This window comes from Archocentrus centrarchus, chromosome 8, assembly GCF_007364275.1.
Source record: "Archocentrus centrarchus isolate MPI-CPG fArcCen1 chromosome 8, fArcCen1, whole genome shotgun sequence".
NCBI lineage: Eukaryota > Metazoa > Chordata > Actinopteri > Cichliformes > Cichlidae > Archocentrus > Archocentrus centrarchus.
In genome coordinates this window covers 28,682,831-28,701,812 of record NC_044353.1, presented here as the reverse complement: position 1 = coordinate 28,701,812, position 18,982 = coordinate 28,682,831, and the positions used below count along the sequence as shown (strand labels likewise).

The 18,982-nt window shown below is 40.8% G+C and overlaps 1 protein-coding gene across 1 annotated transcript; it reads right to left on the bottom strand.

The window, feature by feature from the left end:
* Positions 1-319: 319 nt before the first annotated feature.
* LOC115784662 (neurexophilin-1) lies at positions 320-15,227 on the bottom strand. Its single transcript, XM_030735976.1, has 2 exons — positions 14,720-15,227; positions 320-2,026 (listed from the first exon to the last, which is right to left on the bottom strand). Exons 1-2 carry the CDS (start codon positions 14,774-14,776, stop codon positions 1,253-1,255), a joined length of 831 nt encoding a protein of 276 aa, XP_030591836.1. The 5' UTR covers positions 14,777-15,227; the 3' UTR covers positions 320-1,252.
* Positions 15,228-18,982: the final 3,755 nt, after the last annotated feature.

Below are 18,982 nucleotides of genomic sequence, written 5' to 3'. Positions count from 1 at the left end.
TAATTATTATGATAATATTTTCATTTATTCAAGATAACGGGCTGACTTTAGTGAACACGGTATTTGTCGTGAGAGAGCAATCTCCCTCACACAGTCAAAGTTATCAAGGCGTGAAATCAGGAATCCTGACGGCAACAAAATGTAATCTTTTTCATACAGAGGGGACAATAGAAGGCGCTGCATACTCTACGTCTCCTTCTCCACTTTAATTAAAAGAGCTCACCGAATCTCTCCGTCTTTCACTCCCCTACCTTTCTCTCTTAAGAGTGAAGGGCCAATTTTATCACTATGCAGAATCTAGTTATTTTCCTCTCACTGAACTTGTCTTAAGCCCCAGTCCTGAATCTTTAATGAGCAATTTCTTTTCTTTTTTTTTTTGTAAATTTTATTATTTTTCCAATCTCCACCTCTTATTTCTCTTTTATTGAACTGGGGCAACATAACTGAAGGATATATTATGATTTGATTTTGCAGGTAAAGACTACACATTAATGATTTGATAGGGTGCCTCCATCAGAGAATGCAGACAGGAAGAGAGAAACTGGGCGCAAGGAGAGACTTTAAACATTGTTCTGGGGTGGACTTTAGCTCACATTAAATATATGCCCTTTAAAAAGACTGAGAGTGTAACCTGAATGGTCCTGTGGTTGGTCACACTTTACATTCATCTTCTCTTTATAAGAAAAATGTTTTATGTTCCTTGTGGTATGTTTCAGTCATCATTAGCTTTGCCTTTACCGTATAGGCTGTGATGTTAAACACCAAATATACCATATTTATAATAAAGTCTGATTTTGTATCAACCCTCCAGTGGATCATATCAAAGATGTGATACTGCCTTGTGACTTTGCAAATTAAAAAAAATTGTAAAGGGTGTTTAAAAGGACATTAGACAACATTAAGAAATGACTTAATGGAAGAGAGAAGTAGCTGGTGAGAAGTTGGTATTTAGAAACTGGTCTGAGGTAAGAATGTGCAAGTTGGTGGTATTTGATATTTTCCCCTACCAGTCCAGTTAATGAATACTGCAGTTAAGCATTCCAAATGCCTCATCATCTGCATACTGTACTTTTTGTTTTGCATATATGTTTTTACATCTTACAACAGTCAGGCTACAGAGAGGTTTTTTTTAAGGTGTCTTGTTGCCACTATGGCATTCACAGCCTTGATTTCCTCCTCATGAGTTGCAGTCACTCCCACTCATCCCCCTTTTCCTCTCTCCTCCTGCCTCTCCTCCCCGCCTACAGGTCCTCTAGCCCGAAGGCAGGTAGGGCATCTCGTTATGGTAGTTATAGTCCGGGCAGACCTTCTGCACCAGGCGGTAGTCCGTACTGTAGAAGGAAATATAGATACAGATGACCTTGAAAGGCTTGGAGCAAATCCAGGACACATGGCTCTGGATCTGCTCCTGGAAACAGGTCTTGGATGGGTCATAGTTGCACAACGAGGTGCGTTTGCTGCGATCCACCTTCTCATAGTCTACGCGGCAGTTGAAGATCTTGGAGTCCTTTGGGTAGACCACACTCTGGCGCTCCAGGTCAAACTCTACTGCCTTGACAGGTGGCACCAGGCTGACTGAGATGTTGCCCTGGCCTGTGGAGTTGTGTCTGAAGTAGACGCTGAATGTGCCATTACCGTGATCCACAATCTTGCCGGTGATCAGCAGGTTAAGCCTCACTGTCTTGATATTGGAATAGAAGTCTCCCCAGCCAAACATCTTCTTGAACTTGCCGGTCTTAACAATTGGCCGGCGTTTGACCCTGGGACTCGAGGTGTCAGGTTTGAGCAGATCACTACCCAACATCTCCCAGAACTCCTGTTTAGAAAACTCCTGCTTGGAGAAAGGGACTGGAGAATGGTAGGGCAGCTCCAACGAGGTGGCATTAGCAGCTCTGCTTTTACTGTGGAGCATCCAGCGGCTCAGGGGTGAGAGGGAAGCCTGGCCACCCAAGAGGCCCACTGTCCTGGAGGAGTCGTCTGAGGAGCTCTTGGAGTTTGTGGAGTCATCTTCTTGACCCAATACCACCTGGAGTCAGATTGTGGAGGAGGAGATCAGAGAAGTAAATGGAGAAAAAAAAAGTATAAGCAATTATTAGCAGGGTAGAAAGGTAGACAGAAACCAAATCAACAGTTTAATCAATACTTAATTTACAGTTCATACCTCCAGTGGTTAAATTTTACAATCTTTTGCTGACCTTGCCTATGAAAGAAAAATACTCCTTTATGTCAAATTCTCTCAGAGCCAGTGTAATTCCCTAAGCTCACCAGCCTCCACGAGCTACTTCTGAGGCCAGAATAGATTCATACACAAAATCCACATCATGAATGAATTCACGTGACTCGTGTTAGTCCTGTGGTCTCGAGCAGTTTAATCAATATTTGTGAGGGTGGATATTTTCTGCGAAGGCTTGAAAACAATAAAGAGCTGTCATTCTGAAGTTGTTTCTTACAGCAAACAGTGGAGTTTATTCACAGGTAACTGGATACACAAAAAGGATCTGCCTTCATACTAATTTCTATAAAATATTGGTCCAAGTTGAAAATTAGTTCATTTTCACCAGAACTAAATTCCAAAATAATCCAAGTGGAAAGTTTTTTTTTTCTTGTGTTAAAATCCTAAAGGAAAAATGCCAACGTGGAAAGTATACTAAGCTATGTTTCTTGTTTTAAAGTGAGCTTTTTGCTTCTTAAGCACTCTAGTATGAGTGCATGGGGAAACTATTATTGCCTCGAAACATGTGGTTGGAGGATCAAAGTGTTGAGGAAGGGGAGGTGGGCAAGCGGGAGGGGCCAAGAATAAAGTGTAATGTCCAATTAAGACTTCCAGTGTTTTAATTAAAGAAAAAAATCTGTACCGGCAGACACACAAAGCTGTCAGATGTTAACATCAACTGAGGGGAGGGGAAGAGGAAGGAGGGAGATAAGATATTGCTGCTGTGCTCAGCAATAGCTTTGTGATGAGTGTGTGAATGTGCTTGCAAAGTAATGGGTAATTATTCAATGGTAATGATCTATTAACAGGTAGCTTCTGTCTAATGTGCCATGGAGGTGTCCAGGATTGTTGTCAAATCCAAAGGACACAATAAGGAACACACACGCTCACATCGTTCGTGAATTTTGAGTTGTGGTAAATGCAAACAATAAGTGATGCAAATGTGAGCGCTGGGGTAAGTTTGTGTGTGTGTGTGCGCTATCCAGAGAGATTTTACAGTGATGCATAATGCATGCCTCTCTGTCTGTGCTCTGATCCATCTACTGTCTTGACTGCCAGGGCTTCCTTATACAGGCTTAGTCAGGATTATTAAGTCTGACTCATTTTTATTCCATTTTATGCAGGTTTTTCAAGCTCACTCAGATTTGTTCACTTGCTCTGCAGTCAGTCAGCGATATTGATTTTCTGTCTCTCTAAAAACATGTATTTCCTTTCATAACAACGTGTAACGCATTTCAATTGTCTTGAAAGGATTCCCACTGATGCGGTTGTGGTCTGGTGTTTGGACTCAGATGAGAGGACACCCCTCTTCCCTTAATCTGGTTTTATTCTCACGGGGGTGTTAGAGGCCAGACGCCCTCTGCTCTAGTTACCTGTCTGCTTCTACGCTACACTGCTGCTTAGATCCTTCAGCCTCCCCGCAGGGGCTGATAACAGGCCTGACAAAGACTCCTTCCTCTTGAATCAGATAGCTTCTTTGAGAATCCCAAACTCATTAATAATGAACAAAAATTTGAAAGAGCTTAGACTTATTGATTTTAATCTTTTCAAACACATCTTTGTCTTTGTCTTTGTTTTTGTTTTTTGTTTTTTTTTAGACAGGGGAGTTAAGGCCAGACAGGATGACTTTGATGACACACCATTACCCATGGCTCCTATTGAAGGACTAGTTTGTGTTTGATTTCTCTTCTTCAGTGAGCTGTTGGCTGCTGGGTACAGAGGGTAGCAATCTGCCTGCCTCCCCAGATAGCACTCAAGAGCCCCTGCGGTGTCCTACAGTTTCTGTGAAACTGCCCATTTGTTTTAAGATCCTCATCATTTTGCCAGCAATTCTCAGATGGTGCCAGTGCTCATATCTGAGCAGAAACATATTGCAACATGCTTTGTTATAGCTTACACATTAACCAAAGTGTCCCTGCTCCTTTCCTCTTTTGCACAGTCTTCATTAGAGAGTCGGGGAGGCTGGACTGCACGAGAAGAGATGAAGTGAGTGCTGTGCTATTGTTAAACAGAAGATTTAAATGTCTGGCACCGCTGGAGGTGTCAGATCCAGTGTACAGCATCATTGTCAAAGGCAAATGGGAGAATAAGCTTAATTTGGCTCTGAAGAAAACCTGAGTTTTCTCCAGAGCGGCAAAGATTACTACAGTAGCAGAATACATTGTGTGCAGGAGTCCAAACCACCATGCCTTTAATTGCAGTTGTACTTCTGGTAGTAAATGGATCGTACTATTTCTGTTTTCGCTGTTGAATGATGCATCTTGAAAGTCAATGAAGTCACACATTATACAGCAGCACATAACATTACTGCAAGCACTACTTTTCAAACTCCCTTCTGAAAAACTGCACAGTGCTCCAATCCTTAGCCGACCTGCATTTAACTGTGAAACTACAGGAGGCTAAAGATTTAAGAAACTGTAGAAAAACTGAAATCAGTTTTGTTTTTGCAGTGGCAAAAGATGAATGCTTTGCTTCACTTCAGCAGAATGTTTTTATATTTGGGAAACAGAAACATTGTTCAAGTACTAAATACCATCTGGTTTGGGTGTTCATATAAGTCACTTGCGTTCAGATTTATTATACAGTTCAATAGATGATATGCTGTGAGAACCTTGCATTTTTATTAGTGATCAGCTCCATAAAATTTTAAGCAGTGTTTTTAAGGAGTTAGAAAATGTGTGCTACTTCCAGGGTTGTAGCTACAATGCCAAAGTTTTATTGTTCACTAGGTCATCTTAAAATATACAACATAAACCAGCCACATAATGTAACACAGTGTAATGTTTCTTTGAAAGGCCAGAGCAAGTTTCTCTCAAAGTAAGTTTGTTTTGTTTCATGAAGCTTGGCAAGATGTATCCCAGCTTTAAGTACTGTAGGCAAAGTGTGGGCGATGGGCAATCAGGTCTTAGTGAGGGGGTGGAGGTTCGGGGTGATTTTGTCATTTGTCATGTGCACTAAGTGAGTCAGTGAAACGGCTGGAGAAGATGGGAGGTGGCTGCGGGCTCTGTCGCTGTGGTAATTGTGAGTCATTCAACCTCAGTGAGCACAGGGCCCCAGGCCTCTCTCCCAGCAGGACGTATGGTGGGGGAACGATCTTCACAAGCCTGCCCGCTCCACGGGCAATAATCAGCCTGTTACTGTGACAGGTACAGCATTTTAACCCCTTTTCCCTGGTGACAGAAACACTCTGTTGCCATAATATAGCACAGAGCTCATGGCGCGACTTGAGTAAAATCTGCACCATCATAGAGGTAAGGGAGTGGTGCTAGAGCGGTGTCTCTAAGAAGTAGTTCCAAAATTATACTCCAGTTGAGTCTACACATTCTGGCTTAACTTGTTGGAAGTGTTGGACACATCCTGCACAATCAGCGATCAGAGATGAAGGGATAAATGATGAAGCTATACATGGAAACACCCCCCCCCCCCCTTCTTCTTTTAGTGTTCTCTCCTTAGTCCCAGCTTCTTTATGAGGATTTGGAACTTTTTTCTACTTTGTACACTTTGTGATATTTTTAGAACAAAAAATTAAATCAGCTACTGTCACAGTAGTTTTTTGTTTTAAGTAAAAAATATTTGTAATAATAATAATAATTATAAACTAGACTAACTGTGCAGTTGCCCTCAATTCCAGGGAGCATTGTATTGTCTTTTAGCAAACTGTTTTGGCTTTCAGTCCCAGACACTACTCTTTCTTTTTACTCTCACTGATCTCCAAGCTTTGTTTTTGTTCACAGCAGAAGACTGTTCTCAGTGAACACACTTCAAAAACCTATTGACTGTATGCTTTCTGCTCAGCATCAAATGCTGGTAAACACAGTGGTACATTTTGCAGCTGAAGAACTGACTATATATATATATATATATATATATATATATATATATATATATATATATATATATATATATATATATATATATACACACACTAAGATTAGTCGGTAATAGTCAGAAGATCAAAAGATAATAATGTGGTAGTATTGTGATGTTGTTCATGGTGCAATTGTTGGGTCACCTTAGCTGAATTTAGTGTGGCAGTTTTCTAAAGTATTGCTTACAGATCTGTCTTTTTCTCTTATATGAATGCATGATCTGGGGAAAAAAGTAAACTTATTGATTGAATCTATCAATTGGGCCACCCGATGGGGCTTAAAGCGTGCGCTTGTCCTGTGGAGCTGACAAGTTCAATAAGCATCCCACTTTCCTCTGGCTGTTGAACTGAAATATTCATCTCTAATATGACATCAATTTTTAATTAAAGACCGAGGCAGCTCAGATTTCTTAAGTGTTAGTCAATGCTTCATTCACACTACCACGTTACGCCCACCCCACCCGTGCCTCCTCTCCTCATCTCCACATGTAATATGCTCACTGCAGGAGATTTCTGTTACATGATTAAAGTCTGAAAATGGCTGTGCACTTATAACTAATTATTCTTCTAGCTAGTGTAGATCCAAGAAGAGGTGAGAGAGAGAGAGAAAGGTAATTTCACAAGAAACAAGCCATTTGACTCTTAATGAATAATTTACTCTAGCTTCTCTGGGGTCACTGGGACTTAGATCTGCCGTATGTGAACAAACTCACTACACTGAATCTTTTTATTTGAAACTATTTTTCCAATGTACTCTATCTTTCTGCATCCACCACCTTTTTCCCAGCCCATTTTGGACATGTTCAGTTGTGTGGTCCCAGGGGACTTGGGCTCATTTTGTATGCTCAGAATGAAGCTAGACTCTGAATTGGCTATCAAATTTTTACATTATAAGATATCGACAAGTTGGCAGTGCGAGGGCGGATGAAGAGTGGTAGCAAGGGATGGTTTCTCCCCAGTTATTCCCTACGGAGAGGGGACCAAAGCAAGGGCTGGGAGACTCAGCTGATTAAAGCCACTGCTACAGTATTCATACCTGTCTGGTAGGACTGCAATTGTCTCATACAGGCATAAAACCCTCAGTTAAATACCTTTTTATAAAGGGCTGCTGTCTGATATAATGCACCAGTCCTTTTGTTAATTTTTTGAACACAAATAAAAGAAAATAATTTTGTCATTCCTGCACAACAACCATTAATACGCTCCCGAGGGAAGCAGTTAAATTGCTTCAGTGGAGAGGTGCTGAGTGGCCAAATCAGACAATGGTTTAGCTGTGCAACTCCCAGCTGAGAAAGTGTGTAACTGTGTGAATGGGCTCCTTTTACACTTAAAGTAACTCTAAAAAGGTAGTGAATCTTGGCATTCTCTCATTAGTGGACAGCTGTGGGTCACTGTCATTTAATTTATATGCGTTCACATTAGCATGGTAAATGCACATGCCCAGCTGACTGTTTTGAAGTTCTGTCTGGTATCACAAGTGGCAAAGATATAAAACTGCAAAACTGTGAACCTGTTTTACATATTTATGACAAATAGGTCAGACTGTCTCAGCAATCTTCTGGCTGAATTTAGAATTTTCTGTGTTTTAACTGATTAAAACAAATGTAAGCAGGAAGGGGAAATGTGATCGCAAGTGCTTGCTTGTGAGACATTTGGCACTCTGCAGTCCATCTCATCTGGATTGGACACAATCTGGAAATGTCACCAGAGGAACAGAAACATGATTCAGTTTCTCACGGTGAGATGATACAATCAAAACATTTTTTTCATGCGCTGGTCAAGTTTGAGATTCTGCTTCCATAGCATGTCATATTTCAGACTGATGGTAATAAAAAGCCAAAAATACACATTTAGTTCTTTTAACTACACTTGTCTGGCTTTGCCTGTTTCGTGGTAATTGCTGTTTGGTAAAACATTAACTAAATTGTATTTCCAATGATACTCCATTTCAGTTCAATTCAATTTTTATTGTATAACCTAATCAGTCAAGACTCATATCACATATAGAAGTTCAAAGAGCTTCATAGACATATAAACATAAACATTTTTGTCCCGTCTCTCTCTCCCCTCAGCCCCAACTGGTCGTGGCAGATGACTGCCCCTCCCTGACCCTGGTTCTGCCAGATGTTTCTTCCTGTTAAAAGGGAGATTTTCCTTCCCACTGTCACCACGTGTCTGCTTATAGGGGATCATTTTGATTGGGTTTTCTCTGTACAACCACAGTGAAGATTGAACGTATTTGTAGATTTATGAAGTGATAAAAAAAGATTGCCAAAGGCGCCTCTGTGAAAACCTTTGACTCTAAAGTGCCAACAAGGATTATGAAATTGGCTTTTTTCAATGTTTACATTTTTGGTTTGGAAAACACATGTGCGGTATTTCAAATAACAGAATTATCTTTAATTTTGATATTTGATAATTACATTTAAGAAAACTTTAAATACAAAAATTAATATTCTTATGCAGGACCAGATTTATGGTCCTGCATAAGATTATTTACTAGTGTTAGAATTTTTTTCCTGCAATACCTGCAGTGTTCTCAAGCAATCTCTTGCTCAGCTGACAGTTGTTAACTTTTATGTTGTGTACTGCTACAAAACAAAGGTAAAAATATAAATAATGTGACCGTGACAACGCTCTCCATGCATCATTGTTGGCTTCTTTTAATGCAATGAATAAATGGATGGGTACATCTTAACCAAGTAGCTACAGCTGTCTTACCTTAAGCAGTTAGTGTACGTTGTGTCTCATTTTTGAGACAGTAATTCAGGGTCATTGTGAAATTTGTGTGACTGCTCAAATCGATGTTTCATGAAGCAATGAAATTAAGGAAGAAGATGCTGTTCTACTCTACAGGAATACATTCTTAGTTCAACTCAGAAATCAATGCGCTTTATAAAGACATTCTCATTATCAATTTATTCCCCCATTCCGGTGGCTGTGCATTTCCTATAATTGGAAACCCCTGTACAGACTCTCAGCAGGCCTTGTCTGGACATGTGCACCACTCTGACCCTGAAAATCACTGTACCGTCACTGGCCGGCACGCTGGTAAACTGCACACTAGATGTTCATTCATGCAGAACAGACTGTTTACAGATTGTGAGAGAAATGAGAATATTAATGGGCTTTTGCACGCTGGTTTCAGTCTGGTGTGGCAGCTCAAGCAACACCGTGATGAGGTCAGCATGAAAGCTTCAGTTTTCTTCAGTGTTATAGTACACTGACAGCCCAGCATTCCCCTTTCAAATAAACCCAAATCCCTTGGTCCCATATTGCCTTTTCCACTATTGCTGAAATGCCTACAGATTTTAAAACAATGAAAGCTTCATTTCATATTGACATTTTCTATAACAGTTTTCCATTTTCACAATACATTAAAACAAACTTTGACTATTGTTAGTTTCAGCAGAAGCTCTGTGAAATTAAAATGTCGGTTATGGATTTTCCCATCCTTAGTTATTCCTTTGTGTGAAAGTCATGCGCATCTTTATCTGACTCCCCGGGGAATTACACCCACTCGTTATACCCGAGGCAGCGAGTCATTTTTCTTTAAGCTGTGCACTGTAATCCACACTTCACTATCTGAACTAGTATACAAACCTACATATATTCGTTCAGGGTCTGCTCTGTCTACCCTGCAGTCTCCTAGAAAGCAATGCCACAATAAATTGTGCTGGTTTTGAGCAGACAACATATTCTGTCTCAGGACAGCTTGCCACTTCAATATGAAGGGCTGTCAGTGTGTCAGGGTGTGTGCTTTCTCTCTGTCTGTCTGCGTCTCTGCTATGGGGCTGCCTGGAGCCTGTGGGAGGGGCTCGCTGGGTGGTCGGGGGTGGCGGAGAAGCGTACCTCTGGGGTCCTACATGCTGTGCATATTCATAACTCAAGCTATTTTGCCGTACAGGCAGGACGCTATAGATTGTCCAGCACTGCTTCAGCATGTTTATATGTTGTTTCTGTGATTGCTCCGAGCTGGTTTGTTTGTTTGAATGAAAGAAATTTTTTCAATAATGTCGGAAAAACACAGTTAAGGTGACAAGGAAAAAATAAGAGCCAAAAAGCAAGGATGGTAGAAATCAAATTTAAGACATATTTAAGGATGTCTGAACTGTCTGAGCAAACCAATTACTTTTCTGAATGCATTATTAATAATAAGGCACCAGCACTCAGCAATGATAAATTGCTTTGCATGTTTGGGTTTTTTTTTTAATGATCTGGAAAAGAATACAAATAGTGCTGGATCCAGAGGCTCGTGTAAATAAAAGCTGAAGTTGATTGATGTTACAATAATAAAAAACTAGACATGTTGTGTTTTCAATAACAAGAAGATATTGTTTAACTCCTTATCATTACCCCAGAATTAAGAATTGTGTGGAGGTGGTTAAGGTGTTCAATAACTGGTTACTAGAAGGTTATGTGCTCAGTTCTTTTCCCTCTACATTGATGGCTAAGTGCATTTTGTGCTACTGATATACTGATACAATGAGATGATAATTTTTTGCCTTTCATATCACCCTCTTATGAAATTCATATTTTCACATTGGGGAAACTAGACAACAGATACCCACAGCACAGTGAACCGCTCAGTTTTCATGGTCACAGAGCCGACCCTCCCTCATGGTAGAAATTTGACAATTATGAATGAGTTTTGCGTTTCCAGCATCTGTGTGGGATGTGAATCGGAGTGCAGAAGTTGAACACGGATGGCAAAGAAGACGAGAGTGGAGAAGTTGCAAAAAAAAAAAAAACTGCGTTCAGTCTGCGACTGTCTAATGTTTGTGACTGCATGCAATGTAATGCAGCATCAGACTGAGTTTTCTCCTATTTGCTTTCGCAAGATGAGGTGGTATTTCTGCTTAGTCAAAGATGTATCTGGGTGGACAAGGTCAGCGACCCTGTTAGGAGGACAGGTATCTAAGAAACACGAATCTAAGAGTTTGTGACAGGTCAGAATGGAAAGAGGAGTCTGATGTGGTTAGAATTAGCATCAGGCAGCCTCTGCTCTTTAACCGTACTCACAAATCTTCAGGTTTGCGCGGAGTGCGTTTGTGCATTGTTGCACCATGCTGTCTGCTGGTGTTTCGGGCAAAGTAAAAGCCGCCTAGATTTAATGCTTTTTGTTGTCTCAGTTTCTGTGCTGTTATGCTTCTGTGGTGTGAAATCCCCTCTTTGTCACAAAAATGATTTTTTGCTCTCCAGCTTGAAATGTAAGAACACAATTTGTTATTAATTGATGTGCTGTCTTGAGTAAGTGTTTCCTTGCTGATGGCAAAGTCAAGGTGGCGGATGACGGTGAAAGTTAAGAAAGAGGAAACACAGCAGTACTAGCTCCCAATTTCCCACTGTGAATTCCTCAAAGTGTCACATTTTCTTTAGTTTTTTAAATTACTTACACGCACAGAGGAAAGTGTGGCATGCACACCTTCAAATATGTATGAATGTCTCCAAAGAAATTCAATTTGTAAAAAGTGACATTCGGTGCTCAGCTACAGACGTGAAATTGAGTTATCAAGCATGATAGCGAGTGGCTGCATCTGTGCAGAAAGCAGCCAGAGTGAGCATAAAGCCGTTCTGTCTCTCATGGCCACAGAAAGGCTACCTGGGGCTCCCCCTTCCAGAAAAATCTGGTGAGAAAGAACATCTGTGAGCTCAATGTGAGATATATGAACTGTCGGGCCTTCGCACCCCCAGAGATTTTTAACACACGAAGGTCACAGCACAGAATTATTTATTAAAATGCCGGCACGCATTTCTCCTTGTCAGTAAAATTACACTTGTGTTTGCATTTTTCAATTTAAAATAACATAAATGTGCCCTGTTGAATGAGAGCTACGCTGCATTTAAAAGTACAGAGTTCTTCAAATAATTGGAGGGAGAGAAATTCTGCAGTTCACTGGAGCATTAGAGTTCAGTGCCCTGTTCGAGGACACTTCATTCTTCTATTGATAGTTACTGAGATTGTTGAAAGAGCGAGCTGCACATCTTTTTGACCTCTCTCCTCCCAGATTTCACTGGCTGGTCTGAGAATTTCATCCTTGGTTCAGGCACAATGCTGCATTTGTAATTATATGTGGACTAACATGTGTAATGCTGCAAAAAATTGCACGAGTCTGATCACTGTCAGTTAGGGGTATAAACCTCTGTGGCAGATGTTTAGCTAATTTCTTTTTTTAGCATCAATATCTTGGTTGACCTCCTCGCTTTTCTTTCATTCTTACACCTGCCTACACCTGTCTGCTTGCCCTTAGAAAACCTGGATCTTTCAGATTAAAGCTGAAACAATCACCCTAGCACACTTTCATCCTAATAATTCAATAGACTGCCTTCATAAAGTTATGCTCACTATTTAGTTCAGTGAAACAAATTCAGTCGGATTGCTGAGCTTCACTGATGAAAAATAACTCCAACTGCTGCCAAAAATAAACATAATTTCTCAAGCAGTCAATTATACAACTGAGATGGTTTATATTATTCATAACCCTTCATTCAAATTCCGGGAATAATTTGAAACACATCATTCATCACATAAACAACAACCAGACTGGCACCTTGTGTTAATAGTCATCAGTATTAGTAGCCGTTTACAAAAGATCTCTCGAGACTGAACCCTCTCTGAAAATTGCAGCGCTATTACAACAGAAATCGAATTTTTAATGCATAGTGGGCTCATGCGATTATTAATCACTGCTCCATTGCTTAATAAAAAGTTACTTAATTTATTAATTGCTCCATAATTTATCAATGTCACAGGGCTAATGAATTACCCAAGATTCCCTGCTGAGGGATGTCGTGTACGTTTTTCATAGATACATGGTCTGGTGAGGGAGAGGAAAAAAGCCCTAATTATTGTCATTATCATTTAGCCACAGACCTTCTGGGTTACAATAGGCTGTAGCCCTGCAGCTCACAAAACGCTTGGAGAACCAAAACAACAAGTGAGTGTTAAGCCTATTATCCCCACTCTTGTATCTAGTTATACAACCGCTGAAAAGGCACTCATCCCCCATATTTTAAGACAGCGTGTGGTCTCATATTGCGCAGAGAACAGAAAAATCCGTTGAAAGAGCTCTGTCTCAGCCAAGAGTGTCACTGAGTCTGTTAAGTCACTTACAACCACTGTCTGTTAGACCTCAGATCCTTAAAAGCTGTTACTTTATTCTGAGCATCAGAATAATACCTTAATACGAAAACCACAAGGTCATCTTTGAAAGGATCCCGTTGCACAGCCACTCAACTTCACTTCAGTATTTCAGTCTGTTTTTCTTGGTTTTTTTTTTTTTTTGAGGGGGGGGGGGGCTTACTCATTCCCTGGGCCCTGTGATGACTGAGCTACCCTTAGCCCAGGGGTTTCCGAACAGAAGGATGTTTTCAAGTTTTCTCGTGTGATTTAAAAGCTGACTTCTCATTAAAGGCTGCTTTTTAATAAATCTGAAAGCGTACATGAAAGAGGAGTGGGTGATCCAAATTCAATTGTAAGGTTATGTAATGTTGGAAGTACAGAAACTTTGGTCTTTACATTTCCGTTATAGGATGGCAGGAGTGTTGTGGATGAATTCAGCGTTAATCAAGCATTAATTTGCTGAATTAGATAACATACATTTCTCCCCACCTACAGTATAAAGTCACTCTTTAATCACATCTGGCAACAAGGCATCACAGTAAAGACAGCAAGAACAAATCAGCTGCTTTGTCTTTCTGTGGCTCTTTCACAGAAAAAAAGCACTCCAGCTTTTGTCTTACTGATTCGGCTGTACCTCTTCACACAGTAGGACCATGGAGACATTGCCCTACAATGGCCCTATTGGGTAAAGGTGCTACAGTTCATAGCAAATGAATGTGATAATAAAAAAGTAAAATATGGTGTATCTCTTATGTTTATTAAGCCTGATGTGTGGGTTTTTACAGGAGGTTAAATAAACTTTTTTTTTTCCAGTTTGAACGCTTTCGCGTTTGTTCTTTTGGGTTCATTTGATAACGTAAATCATTATTACAAATTCTTACATTTTCTATTACTTTTTAACACTCGTATAGTGCTTGTTGATAATGTCTTAACGCAATGTTGCATTCTTTAAGTGTAGAAAGAATAACAACAGGGCGAAGGACTGAAGCGGCTCCAAAGACGCACAGAGAATAAGATTTGTGACAAACACCGACGGCACGGTGCGCTCCGCACGCTGCCAGCACGAGTGTCCCCAGAGAATAGTGACACTGCATCCGCCGTACCTGAGCCGAGCGGGGTCAAAGTGAATGTTACCGTCTTAATAATTACTAGTGAAGGCAAAAAAAAAAAAAAAAATTAAACAGACATCAGCAGAATTTGGTTTGCGGTGAACGCAGTACCGTTCCACAGCAGGGTTATCTTTGCATCTCTGCAAGAGGCACAAGTGACCTGCACGTTTGGTAATTTATCATTTCCATCAGATTCATTTAAGCTCTCAGTTGCCATCTACGCACGTTTGTGCACACACTTCTCACCTCTATTTAGCGTATATTATGGAGTTTGGAAGTTTGTATTGCAAATGGGGGTACAGGCACTCTACAGTACGTTCTGATGCATAAGGTAATATAAGGTAATTCGGAGCTAGATGCATAAAGAGCCCAGTGTGACTTTTCGCACTCTCCCACTCTTTTCTTACCAAACAAGCGGTTCCGTTGAGGAGGAGCAGGATGAAGCCTCGGTTGGGACGCATCATTCCGGCGCGTAAAACCCACAGCCCCCCAACCCCGGTAGAAAAAAATGGCAATGGCAAAGAAGAACGGATAGTAAAAAACTAAATAAATAAACAAATAAAAAAAACTCCCGGAGACGGGCTTTTTTCGCCTTCAGGAAGATGCTCTTCCTACTGCACCCGGTCCCTCTCGGCTGACGCACGGTCCCATGCCCATGGCTGACTCAAGCGCTGTTTCCACAGACCTAAAAACCGCAGGAACCCACTTGGAGTGCCTCTTTACCGTCTTTACTTTTTCACCAATCCCGTGTTTGAGTCAAATTACATGTGGTGTGAGAAATCCATGAATATATGGAAGGCTGTTATCATCCATGCAAAAAATGTGAAGCGATTCCAGCTCAGAGTGAAACGGGTATACAGGGAGGTTCGTAGATCATATCTAGTCACTGGTGCCAGTGGAGATCCTGAAGGGATGGAGCTACAGCCTCCTGAAGAAAACTGAGCGATGCTGAGAGTGGGAACGGCAAACAGACGTTTTAACATTTCCCTCTCTCACTCTGCCTCTATCTCTCTGCCTTCCCCTACCCGTGTGTTCGTCTGTCCCCCTCTTTCTCCAATCTCCAATCTCCATTTTCTTCTCTTACCCCCTCCCTTATCTCAGTCTCTCCCCACCTAGCAAGCATCTCCCTCTTTCCCTCTTTCAGCTGTTTTCTCTTCACTCAGTTGATCCGGCATATAATCAAATAAGTTACAATAAACACAAAAACGCAGTAGTTACGCAACAATAAACATCTGTCCCACTTGTATGAGTGCTTGAGTCGTCATTCCCTTACCAGTATTTCTGACATCAGTTTTCCAGCTCACAACAGTTGGCCTTACCAATCTACTGACAACTCAGTAAGCATTTCTCACCAGCAACCCTGTTATTAAATATAATCATCGCTGTGAGTGGGTGAAAATCATTGATTGGGAAAGACTGGATCTGTTTCCACACTGTGGTTGCCACAACTCCTATTATATGATAAATGAAGAAGTTTATGCTGAGATTTGGGATCTCCAAGAATGTGTTTGGTCCTACACAATCTGACTACAGGGTGCAGTCAGATTGTTTGTGCTCCCCAAACAACACTGATCAGGAGCCCTGCTCAAGGGCATTGACAAACAGGGCGAGCCCTGATGAGCCAGTGACCGTCACCTCAGTCAGGTCTGATTAATAAAGACTTTTTCCCAATAATACACAGTTCATTAAGAGCAGGTTAATGGACTGAAATGCACGATATCACTACACAGGTCCCCTGGCTCTCAGCGGCTCAATTTCTGCTTAATTGCACTCATGGACGAGCTTTGCGCGATCTCTTCTCCTCGCATCTTTACACAAACTCACCCTCATTTCTCTGCAGCACCAGATAAAGACCTGGACTATATCTTTCTGTCACTAGGTCAGAACTTTTTAAATCTGTGTTGTTTAATCTCAGATTAAGCCATTTAGACCCTTTGTTCGTGTTATTTTAGCACCTGCTAATAATTCATATGGTGTTATGTGTTGCAGTAAAAGGTTTATTGATCTCAGTTCGTGGGGTTAATTGGCTCAACTGGATGTACACAGAGGGGCCTCACCACTAAAGAAGCAAGGTCATAACTGAGGGGTCACTGGAGGAGAGGAGGCCCTGCCAATCTAGTGTGACTAAGACTTCAAAGACTTAGGGCAAAAGAAATTCTTCAAGACAACTGCTCCAGTCCACCCATCTTCCTCTGTGCACACATACAGCTTTGCTGCTCATTATGATGCAGGAAATGCTGATGGAAGGTGGAAATGAGCTCATTGACTTAGGAGGCTTCTTGATCTGTCTCTTTTTTATTAGATTATTTCAAACACTAAACGTGCCTCTGTATAATTCAAGCAAGACTCTTCAGCTACCCGAGGAATGAGGGGAGCTCTCTGGGAGAGGAAACATCAGCCTATAAAGGGAGATCTGCTCTCCAGCCCACAATCTGAAGAAGCAGCAACCATAATAAAACTCCTTTTTTAAAAAAACAGAGCACATTCATTTATGCACACACTTTCACTCCTGCACATAATTATGGAGCCATAACTCAGCATATATACTCTCTGGGGAGCAGCCAGACAAGCTGCAGCTATTTTTTACTCATTTGAGAAAATAAATATATAAAAGCATTGTGGATGCTAAGATACCCATCATTTGACACCCGAGATCGACTTATCTCAGTGTTGTTTCACACACGACTCACATCAGCACGACAAATAGCAATTTGTGTTTGTGTATTTCCTTTTTATTCAGCTCTCCTGGCAAACTCCAACAATTGTGCTCAATCATTGCATTGCTTGACACGTAATCCTATTTCACAGTATAATTCAGTTTGAATGTGGAGCTGCAGGCGACAGGCAGCCCAGACCCGGGCTGAAAGGTTCATAGATGAGTATTGGCTGCCCTCTAGTGTCGTTTGTCAGATCCGAACCATCAGAACGGAGACAAAGGTTCATTAAGCAGGAGGTCGTTTAAAGGGTCAGTTCACCTAAATGTGTAATCAAATTATTTTCTCACTCACAGTCATGCTTTGTTTTGGATCGCATCCATGAGGCTCACACACAGCTGAGGTAATATTACTGCCAATGATGGCACTGGTGACATGTCAAGGAAAAGAACAGAATGTAAGCTTTACAGGTAAATTCAAATGACTTATGATTTTAAAACTATTAAGTACAGCATGCTGAGCAATTTTTTAATCAGGAAAGAAATTCATTAAGCATGCTTCTAAGTTCTCAAATACTCAATATGTGCTAGTCTGAGCAGCCCAACAGTATCATCTGCTGACATATTTCTGTCCAGGTGAAGCCTTCTCATCCTCACCCAGGTCCTAATGCACATGGAGACATGGTGATGCTGATCTAGCTTCCCACTGCAGACCATAACGTGCAATTAAGATTTTTTGTCACATCAGTTTTTGCATAGATGGTTCACATTCATCCTTGTAAATGGCTCTGGTGTGAACACAGCTGAAAGCTAAACTGCTGTGAATGATTAAACTTTATATGCAAGCTGCATGTGCTGAAGAATAACAAGGTAAATGTAATTTTTGGAACTGTCAAATCATAAACATGTGTTATCATTTATGTTTTTCCATCCCTGCCCTCATCTCTTCTTTGACCCTCTTCAGTGTTTTTGTTCTTCTCCATGTTTATTTTTTTTTTCCAGGCTGTGAGGAGCCAATAATGAAGACATTTAAAAAAAAAGAAGAAGAAGAAGCAAACAAGACACGAATTCCAAACTGAACGTTTTGACCACATTTGCAATTCAGATTTAAAGACTGGGATCCTGCAAAAAAGAAGTGAGCTCTGTGTGAAGGCTCATGGACTGATTATGAAAAACATTTTTATAAACAGTATTTACAGTATGAATTTTAGATTACACAGATAATCATAACCTTTTTTGAATCACTTGCATAATGTTTTTTTTTTCTTTATTTTATTCACACTAACATAATGTCTTTATGTTAGTGTGGCAGCAGAAAACCTGCTAAAATATTATCTAAACTATCCTTATATTCACAACTGTGAATTGCTCTCTGATTTAATCCAGCCGTGATTTAGGAACGAGCAACACCAGCAGCCACTAGGGGGTGCTGTAACCAAAGGTTACACTTTGAGCCACTGAACAGCTCTGGTTCTCTCCACACTCCACTTACACTGATATCAGTAACCATCAGTGGACACATCGTGCACATGGCACTGCGTCAGTGTCTGTTTACTGTGGTGCTTTCCTCTACTGTGTGAAACACTTTTGCTGAGAGAATTGTGTTTATTTCTGGCTGGTGTTCATGGTTTAGGATATACAGATAATATCAGGCTTCAAGTCTGGCGCATAAATGAGTCTCTATCTTGTTTCAGTCTGACTGAACTGGATGTATCATTTGTATGTTGAGAGAAAATAACAGTGCAGTAGCAGGAGGAAAATGTCTAGTAAAGAAATGGCAAATCAACACGAAGATTTATTTTTTGTGTTTATCTCCTAACTCTCAGCCCCTCTCCACCCACATCACCACTCTTCTCGCCGGTCTTAATCTTAAATCTTCAGATACATAAATATATGAGGCACTTCAAGCTAACAGCAGGCTGATTGAACCTCATGACCTGTTCTGTGACAGTACAGTCAGTCATTTTCTCCCACGCTAATCATTGTCTATATCGAGAAGAAGCTGGGCCACAATAAG

Bases quoted from the DNA above. Each gene is read 5' to 3' on its own strand.
- LOC115784662 (XM_030735976.1), bottom strand. From the start codon at position 14,776: ATGATGCGTCCCAACCGAGGCTTCATCCTGCTCCTCCTCAACGGAACC. The intron at 2,027-14,719 runs GTAAGAAAAGAG...ATCTGACTCCAG, and splicing joins TCAACGGAACCGCTTGTTTG to GTGGTATTGGGTCAAGAAGA.